Below are 9,876 nucleotides of genomic sequence, written 5' to 3' on the forward strand. Positions count from 1 at the left end.
TATCTACCTGCGACTCCACCTTCAAGGAGCTATGAACCTGCACTCCAAGGTCTCTTTGTTCAGCAACACTCCCTAGGACCTTACCATTAAGTGTATAAGTCCTGCTAAGATTTGCTTTCCCAAAATGCAGCACCTTGCATTTATCTGAATTAAACTCCATCTGCCACTTCTCAGCCCATTGGCTCATCTGGTCCAGATCCTGTTGTAATCTGAGATAACCCTCTTCGCTGTCCCCTACACCTCCAATTTTGGTGTCATCTGCAAACTTACTAACTGTACCTCTTACGTTCACATCCAAATCGTTCATATAAATGACGAAAAGCAGTGGACCCAGCACCAATCCAAGCATCCAGGTTCAATAGCTGGTCAATGGCCTAGACCCAAGGGAAGTGGTTACAGGGAGAAACTTACCAAAAGCATCCTCCTTAACAACAAAATCCTGACACCCAGAAGCTCCGTTTCCGAGTCGAACTGTCAGCATCTTATTTTTCCCACAATTATTACTCCACATCAGAAATGTCTGAAATTAGGAAGGAGACAGTTCTGTATGAGTGTATCAGTGCTGTAGTAGAGTCCTTACCTCTGAGCTGGGAGAACCTGGTTGGGCTCCAGAAGATATGTCACAGCCTCATGGAACGGACTGTATCGGAAAATATCTAGAATGTAAAACAGCTCCAGGCTCTTTCCCGCTTCCCATTCGCACAGTGTCATCCGGAACGCTGTTGGCTGGATCTAAACTTGCACCAATTCACATTCCCCATCACTGGCCCCCCAGACAAGCACTGCCTCCATTTTAAAAACATTCTCTTCCTTGTTTCTGCCTCCCTCCATGGGCTTCACCTCCTCTGCCCTGTCCCTGTGATCTCCTCTGGCTTCCCAAGGCCCTGGAAACCTCCGCACTCCCCTACCTCCGGCCTCTAGAGTATCCCTTCCATATTCCCATCATTCCACCATTGGCGGCTGTGCCTTCAGTTGGCAGGGACCTGGAATACCCTCCCTAGCTCTCTCTCTCTCTCTTCCTTTAAGACGATCTGTAAAACCACCCTCTCCAACCCAAGCTCAGGGTCACCTGTTGCTCAGTTCAAGTGGCTCAGGCTCAAATTCCGTGGCATAATGCTTGCTACAAAGTACCTCAGGATGCTCAAGGTACTACATAAATTAAGTTGTTGTTGACGCCAACACCCATTCTGATTTCAGGTCAACGTGGATAGCTTCTTCTGAGAGACTCTTGACGCACAGAATTCAAATAAAGACAAGCTGGCAAATGTGGAGAAAGTGAGGACGGCAGGTGCTGGAGATCAGAGTCGAGAATGTGGTGCTGGAAAAGCACAGCAGGTCAGGCAGTATCCAAGGAGCAGGAGAGTTGACGTTTCGGGCAAAAGCTCTTCATCTTTCCTGATGAAGGGCTTATGCCCGAAACGTCAACAGTCCTGCTTCTTGGATGCTGCCTGACCAGATGTGCTTTTCCAGCACTACACTCTCAAAGCTGACAAATGGAAACGAAATTGAGCAGTTTGGGTCTATACTCTCTGAAGTATAGAAGATTGAGAGGAGATCTGATTGAGGTCCAGAAGATGCTAAAGGGGACTCTGACAAAATAAACATACAGAGAATGTTTTCCCTAGGGATGTGGATAGGGTAAATAGACAAGGTCTTTTCCCTGGGGTGGGGGAGTCCAGAACTAGAAGGGCATAGGTTTAAGATGAGAGGGGAAAGATTTAAAAGAGACCTACAGGACAACTTTTTCACACAGAGGGTGGTGTGTATGGAATGAGCTGCCAGAGGAAGTGGTGGAGGCTGGTACAATTACAGCATTTAAAAGGCATCTGGATGGGGACATGAATAGGAAGGGTTTGGAGGGATATGGGCCAAATACCGGCAAATGGGACTAGATTAGGTTAGGATGTCTGGAAACAGCATGGAAACAGACCCCTTCATGCCGAACAGATATCCCAATCTAATCTCATCCCATTTTCCACCACTTGGCCCATATCCCTTGAAACCCTTCCTATTCATACACCCATCCAGATACATTTTAAATGTACCCGTCTCCACCACTTCCTCTGGCAGCTCATTCCACACACGCACCGCCCTTTTGTGAAAAAGTTGCCCCTTAGGTCCATTTTAAATCTTTCTCTCTCACCCTAAACCCAGAATCCTCTAACTCTGGACTCCCCCACCCTAGGGAAAAGACCTTGTCTTATCACTCTATCCATGTCCCTCATGATTTTTATAAACCTCTATAAGGTCACCCCTCAGCCTCTGTTGCTCCAGGGAAAACAGCCCCAGCCTGTTCAGCCTCTCTCTATTGCTCCTAACATGACCCTCCAACTCCTCTACAGGTATCCCTCGCTTTTCTGAAGTTCACTTCACATCACTTTGCTTTTACAAAAGACCAATATTAGTGCCTGTTTTCACTAACCGAAAGGAATCTGGAGAGGAGTTTGGCTTTTATGAAAAGATGTGGAATTTTTCCCATATAAATTAATGCTTCTTTGCTGACCACCATTTCGGCTTACTAAAGGTTGCACAGGAATGCTCTACTTTCAGATAGCGGAGGGATACCTGCAGTCAATGCACCGATCAATAGGGGCAATCATACGAAACGCCACCTTTACTACCCCTCAGCCTCCAGGGCGACACGGTGGCTCAGTGGTTAGCACCGCTGCCTCATAGCACCAGGGTGCCAGGTTCAATTCCAGCCTCGGGTGACTGTCTGTGTGGAGTTTGCACATTCTCCCTGTGTCTGTGTGGGTTTCCTCCAGGTGCTCCGGTTTCCTCCCATAGTCCAAAGATGTACACGTTAGGTGAATTGGCCTAACTAAATTGCCCCATAGTATTAGGTGCATTAGTCAGAGGGAAATGGGTCTGGGGGGGGTTACTCTTCGGAGGGTCGGTGTGGACTGGTTGGGCCGAAGGGCTTGTTTCCACACTGTAGGGAATCGAGTCTGTCTACCTGTGATTCCACTTTCAAAGAACTATGAACCCAAAACTCCCCAGGAAGAGAGCTGTGTAGAGTTTGAAAGGTTTGATGGTCAAGAGGGAGGTGCCTGTCTGTCCATAATGGCAAAAATATCAGGATAACACACAGGGTGAGTCTGAATCGCTGGCTGGAAATGGTACGTTAAGAATGATTGACTCCTGGGCTGAAATCTGGTTTGGTTATCGGGGAAATTCAAGCTGTGGGATCGTTTCTGGAGGTTTGGGGTGGGAGTTTTGTTAACTGCTCACACCCCCCCCCACCCCCATTATTGTGCCCCGACCCTTCACCAAGTGTTGCCATGGATACCGCTGTCAACTCACAGCACGGATATTACCCTCTGCGCATCCTGTCGGGCTGCTGCACTGCCAGAGGTGCTGTTTTTCAGGATAAGATGCCTCTCCTCTCCTATGATCACTGATCCGAATGGGAACAGCAGGGGAGCTCTGTCCCAGGACAATGTTTAACCCTCAACCATCATCAGTAAAAATGAAGTCACCTGACCAAGGAGCTCCGAAAGCTCATGATTAAACCTGTTGAACTATAACCTGGTGTCGTGTGATGACTGACCTCCTCCACTGAGTGTAGGAGACTGACACATTGCAACGTCCAGGACTCCGAGGGGAGGGAAGGCACTGAAGATGTGGACACAAGTCACTGTCAAAGGCCCTCCGGCTACAGAACACAGAGAAGTTGGAAACTGTACAAAACCCTGGGCTGGGTGTTTAACATGTAATAAGTGTGGAGAAAGTGAGGTCTGCAGATGCTGGAGATCAAAGTTGAAACTTTATTGCTGGAACAGCACAGCAGGTCAGGCAGCATCCAGGGAACAGGAGATTCGACGTTTCGGGCACAGGCCCTTCTTCAGTAATAAGTGTGGTCAATAGTAACTAATTGCAAATGCACTGAGTAACTACAGTATTGAAATAAACTGATTAGATTTGCACTTTATATAATGTCAACTTAGATCAGATAAATAATGCACTCTTATAAACTAAATGAGTAATGTATGTTTTGTGTGAAAATACTTAGCACTAATTACATTATATCAATATCCTGAGAACAGGTAAAGTCCAGATGGGGATGATTATAATGTTATGATCACTGTTTCCTGGGAACCAGACGGATAAAGAATGGATGAAGTGGAGAGGGACTTTGGATATGGGAGGAGGCAGGGGAAGCCTGGGTTTGGTCCTCTTTAGGAGGTTAAGGGGTGATTTAAGGTTCAAAATAATGAGGTGTTCTGAGAGAGTAAATAGAGGGAAACTGTTTAGGCTGATAGAAGAGTTGGTGACACATTGGTGGAAGGGGCAGGGGTGGGGGGGAAGTGGAGGGGACTTATTTTTTAAACTCACTGAGGAGAACAAGTTATATAGTTTGTTGAAAGTGCCGTCACAGGTGGACAGGACGGTGAAGAAGGCATTTAGCGTGCTGGCATTCATCAGTCGAGGCATTGAGTATCAGAGTTGGGACGTTATGTTACAGCTTTATACGTTGTTAGTGAGGTCCCACATGGAGTATTGTGTACGTTTTGGTCACCCTGTTATAGAAAGGACATTGTTAAATTGGAAAGCGTGCAATGAAAATTTACGAGGATATTGTCAGGACCAGTCGGCCTGGATTATAGGGAGAGGTTAGCCAGGATAGGACGTTATTCCTAGAAACATAGGAGAAATCAGGGTGACCTTATTGAGGTATGTACTATCATCAGAACCATTGATAGGATGAATGCAGAAAATCTTTTTCCTAGGGATGGGGAATTGAAAACGAGTGGGCATAGGTTTAAGGTGAGAGGGGAAAGATTTAAGAAGGACCTGAGGGGCAACTTCTTCACCCAGAAAGTGGTGCGGGTGTGGAAGGGTGCCAGAGGAAGTGGTTGAGGCTGGTACAATAAAAAATATTTAAAAGAATTTGGATGTGAACATGGATGGGAAGGGTTTAGAGGAATATGGACCAAATGGAGGTAATTGGAACCAGCTGAGTGGGCACCATGGTCAGCACAGACCAGGTTGGGCCAAAGGGCCTGTTTTCATGCCGTATGGCTCTCTCACTCTACGTTATGGTCTTCAATGTGTTGCCAATGAGAGGAATGCGAAAGCAATGGGGAGTTAGGTAAATACTGGCCAACAAAATGTGTTCAGGGGAGCGGAAAGAGGAGGGTGACTCTTCACTCGATGAGCCAGTATTGGGAGACTGGACCGAACGGCCTCCTCCTGCGTTGACTGAAACCCCAAGCACGCTACAATCGAGCACAGGAGGAGCCAACGTGGCGGTGTCTGCAGGCTTACCCCTGGCGGCTGATTCCTCAGGATGTCCCTGACTTGTGCTGACTCGATCCCCAGCTGCAGCCAGATGTTGTGGGACAGCATCAGTTTGTCGAAGAGAGTGAGCTTTGTAGGCACCGGGACATTTCCTGGATCCTCCTCCTTCTCGCAAAGCCTCGGGTATGCTCCATTGCACAGCTGTTTGTGAGGGCTGCAGGGACTGAGGGACAAGACCATCGACATTAACACCACCAGCGCCCCAGCACAAACTGCAGCCTCCCAAGAACAGTCACCTTACACTAATGTCTTTTACGGACTTGGGCATCATTCAGGTAGAGCAGCATTGTACAGCCATCCCTAATCACCCTGGGGACGACGGTGATAAAAACAGCCATTCAGCCCCTCAAGGAGAAACTGAGGACTGCAGATCCTGGAGATTAGAGTCAAGATTAGAGTGGTGCTGGAAAAACACAGCAGGTCAGGCAGCATCTGAGGAGCAGGAGAATTAACATTTCGGTTCCTGATGAAGGGCTTTTGCCCGAAACATCGATTTTCCTGCTCCTCGGATGCTGCCTGACCTAGGTCAGGCAGCATCTGAGGAGCAGGAGAATTAACATTTCGGCTTTTGCCCGAAACATCGATTTTCCTGCTCCTCGGATGCTGCCTGACCTGCTGTGCTTTTCCAGCGCCACTCTAATCTTGATTCAGCCCCTTGAGCCTGTTCCACCATTCAGTGAGATCAAGGTCAAAAATAACACGAGGTTATAGCCTGACAGGTTTATTTGAAAACACAAGCTTTCGGAGAATTGCTCCTACACCTGATGAAGGGGCAGCATTTGTGATTTTTAAAAAAGACCTGTCAGGCTATAACCCGATGTGGTGTGACTTCTGACCTTGTCCACCCCAGGCTAATACCGGCACCTCTACACCAATGAGACAATGGTTGATCTGCACCCTCACTCCCCACTTTCTGGCCCACCTACCTTTGCTGAACAAAACATCATCTCTAATCCAGAATTAACAACTGAAGTTAAAAACCACACGACATCAGGTTAAAGTCTGACAGGTTTATTTAGAAGCACTAGCTTTCAAAGCTGGGGCAGAGGACACCATGGAACGTTATGGGGTTGGAAGAGATTACGGAGATCGGGAAGGGTATGTAGGGATTCGAAAACAAGGGTGAGAGTTTTGAAATCAGTTCTTTACATGAATGGGAGCCAATGTTGTTTGTGACAACCACCTGATGAAGGAGCAGCGCTCCGAAAGCTAGTGCTTCCAATTAAACCTGGCGTTATGTGATTTTTAACTTTGTCCACCCCAGTCCAACACCAGCTCTTCCAAATCACAACTGAAGAGTCATAGAGTCACAGTTATGTACAGCACGGAAACAGACCCTTCGGTCCAACCCGTCCATGCCGACCAGATATCCCAACCCAATCTAGTCCCACCTGCCAGCACCCGGCCCATAGCCCTCCAAACCCTTCCTATTCATATACCCATCCAAATGCCTCTTAAATGCTGCAATTGTACCAGCCTCCACCACTTCCTCTGGCAGTTCATTCCATACACGTACCACCCTCTGCGTGAAAACGTTGCCCCTTAGGTCTCTTTTATATCTTTCCCCTCTCACCCTCCTGTACAGCCGCAACATGACCTCCCAACTCCTGTACTCAATACTCTGACCAATAAAGGAAAGAGCTGCCCTTTATGAGTTGCCTGTGCATTCCTAGGCCATTTCTTTGGGTAGTGGAGAATCCACCCCATTACTAGGCACCTGGAGTCACACATGGACCATGGATAAGGGAGGCAAACCCTCGAAACAGCATCAGTGAGAGCTGTTATGGGTGACCATTAATGAGAATATCCCTTAATTTGAACATAAACCCCACATGTGCCCACAAAGGGATTTGAACCAATGATCCCAAAGTGTGATCCTTGACCCTCACCCCAAGTGGCTAGTCCAGTTCCATTTCCACAATGCTCCTTTACAATAAATGCTGTAAAGTGTGTGGGGCGTCACAAAAAGCACTATAGAAATTCAAAGCTTTTGTTTGCGTTAACAACATTTGGTCAACGAGGCACATCGAAGGAATCTCTTTGAGGAGAAAAGGGAAGTCGCGAGGGAGGAAAGGTTTTGGAAGGGATTTCCGGAGCTAGTGGCTCAGGAAGCAGACGACACGATGGAGCGATTAAAACCGGGAACGCTCAAGTGACCGGAACTTGAGAATACAGAGATCCTGGAATGTTGTGGAGCTGGAAGAGATTACAGAGATCGGGAAGGGTATGTAGGGATTTGAAAACGAGGGTGAGAGTTTTGAAATCAGGACCTTACATGAATGGGAACCAGTATTGGTCAGTGAGCTCCAGGGGCGATAAGGGAATGGAACTTGGTACATGTTAAGAAATGGGCAACAGAATTTGCTTGGGTCCCAATGTTTACAGATGGTAGAAGGTGTTGGATCAGCCAGGAGTTCACGGGAATAGTTGAGTGTTGAGGTAACGAGGGAAATACTGAGGGTTTTAGCAGCAGATGAGCTGAGGCAGGGGTGAAGTGTTGGTGGTGGTGGGTAATGGCCTATTGCAGCTGTGGTTCAAATGTGTGTTTAGAAGCCCAACAAATGTGATACTAACATTGTGAACAGACTGGCTTAATCTCATTGCTGGAGAGGGAGATGTGATAACCAGGTTTATTTGGAAGCACTAGCTTTCGGAGCACTGCTCCTTCATCAGGTGGTTGTGAAGAAGCTGCGCTCCGAAAGCTAGTGCTTCCAAATGAACCTGTTGGACTAGAACCTGGTGTCGTGTGATTTTTAACTTTGTCCACCCCTGTCTAACACCGGCTCCTCCAAATCAGGGTTATTTTGAAACTGCTGTTATCACACACCATAGCAACTGCTCAGGCACACTTCCACACTTTCCACCCCAGCCCCCACAGACAATGATGGGTCTAAAACCATGGCCCACTATTTACCCAGCAGGTCCACATTGGCATTGCTGTTAAAGTCATAGAGATGTACAGCACGGAAACAGACCCTTCGGTCCAACCCGTCCATGCCGACCAGATATCCCAACCCAATCTAATCCCACCTGCCAGCACCCAGCCCATAGTCTTCACCAGGCCTAGCTTTACATGTTATTAGAATCACTTCCTAATTTCCTTCCCCCTCATGAACTTAGAATCGTTGTTAATTGTCTCTAGGTTGGCTGGTGAGATCGAAATGGAGCTTTTCTTTGTGTGGAGAGAGTGCACTGACTCTCATTCTACACCCAGTGTTAAAGCTGCTCTCTATTTACACAGAGTCACAGGGAAACAGACCCTTCTGTCCAACTTGTCCATGCCGACCAAGTTTCCCAAACTAAACTCAGCCCTTTTGCCTGCGTTTGGTCCATGCACCTATCCAAAATGTGCTCAGAGTCAATATCCATCATTGGCATCTTCACATGCATATTAACACACCTCAACGTTATGACTGACAAGCCATTGGCATAATCTATTTAAGACGGAGAGTGATAGGTTCTTGAGTATCAAGGGGATCAAGGGTTACGGGAGAAAGCGGGGGAATGGGGTTGAGAAACTTATCAGCCATGATTGAATGGAGGGAGACAATAAAACTGCAGATACTGGAATCCAAAGTAGACAGGCAGGAGGCTGGAAGAACACAGCAAGCCAGGCAGCATCGGGAGGTGGAGAAGTCAGCGTTTCAGGTGTAACCTTTCTTCAGGACTCTATTGAGTGGTGGAGCAGACTCGATGGGCTGAATGGCCTAATTTCTGCTCCTACGTCTTATGGTTTCCACATGGAAGGAGGCTATTCAGCCCACCCCTTTACATACTAGCCCTCTGCACGAATGACTCACTTAACAACGGTCGCCCATCTTTTCCGGGTACCCTGCAACATCCTCCTCCAGAAAATGCTTCAACTCTCTTCCAAAGGGCGTGGCTCACCCAGCCTCTACCACCATCCTAGCCACTCACTGTGGGGCTTTTCCCTGCATGTCACCCTTCATTCTTGTATTGGATCGATACCTTCTCCATCTTTATCATTTATCTTTAAGCCAATAGGGTCATAGGTGTCTACAGCACGGAAACAGGCCCTTCGGCCCATCTTACCCATGCCGCCCAGTTTCCACAATTAGCCTGGTCCCATTTGCCTGCTTACGGTCCATACCTCTCCATATCTGTCTTGATGTTTCTCCAATGACAAAATTGAACTCGCTTCCCCCACTACCTCTGGTAGTCCATTCCAGACTCACCACCCTCCGTGCCCCTCTGGACCCTTTTGTACCTCTCCCCCCTCACCTTAAACCTATGCCCTCTGGTTTTAGATTTCCCTACCATGAGGAAAAGATGTTGGCTACCTATTTTATCTATGCCCCTCATGATTTAATAGACTTCTTTAAGGTCAGTCTCCTATGCTCCAGGGAAAAAAAATCCCAGCCCATCTAACCTCTCCTTATAACTTAAACCTTCCAGTCCGAGTAGCATTCTGCACTCTTTCTAGTTTAATAATATCCTTTCTACAGTAGGGTGACCAGAACTGTATGCAATATTTCAAATGTGGCCTCACCAACATCTTGTACAGCTGTAGCAAGACATCCCAATGCCTATACTCAGTGCTCTGACCTTGCAAGC

The 9,876-nt window shown here is 47.4% G+C and overlaps 1 protein-coding gene across 1 annotated transcript in view; it reads right to left on the reverse strand.

Annotated features, from left to right (window-relative positions):
* LOC122542686 (ras and Rab interactor 3-like) overlaps positions 1-5,481 on the reverse strand; it is a 44,094-nt gene extending 38,613 nt beyond the window's left edge. The window contains exons 1-2 of the mRNA XM_043680664.1: positions 5,269-5,481; positions 412-520 (exon numbers count right to left, since the gene is read on the reverse strand). Of these exons, the coding sequence (XP_043536599.1) occupies positions 412-520; positions 5,269-5,481 (322 nt within the window). The remainder of the gene's footprint in view (positions 1-411; positions 521-5,268) is intronic.
* Between the last annotated feature and the right edge of the window lie 4,395 nt (positions 5,482-9,876).

This window comes from Chiloscyllium plagiosum, chromosome 41 (genome assembly GCF_004010195.1).
Source record: "Chiloscyllium plagiosum isolate BGI_BamShark_2017 chromosome 41, ASM401019v2, whole genome shotgun sequence".
NCBI classification, from domain to species: domain Eukaryota; kingdom Metazoa; phylum Chordata; class Chondrichthyes; order Orectolobiformes; family Hemiscylliidae; genus Chiloscyllium; species Chiloscyllium plagiosum.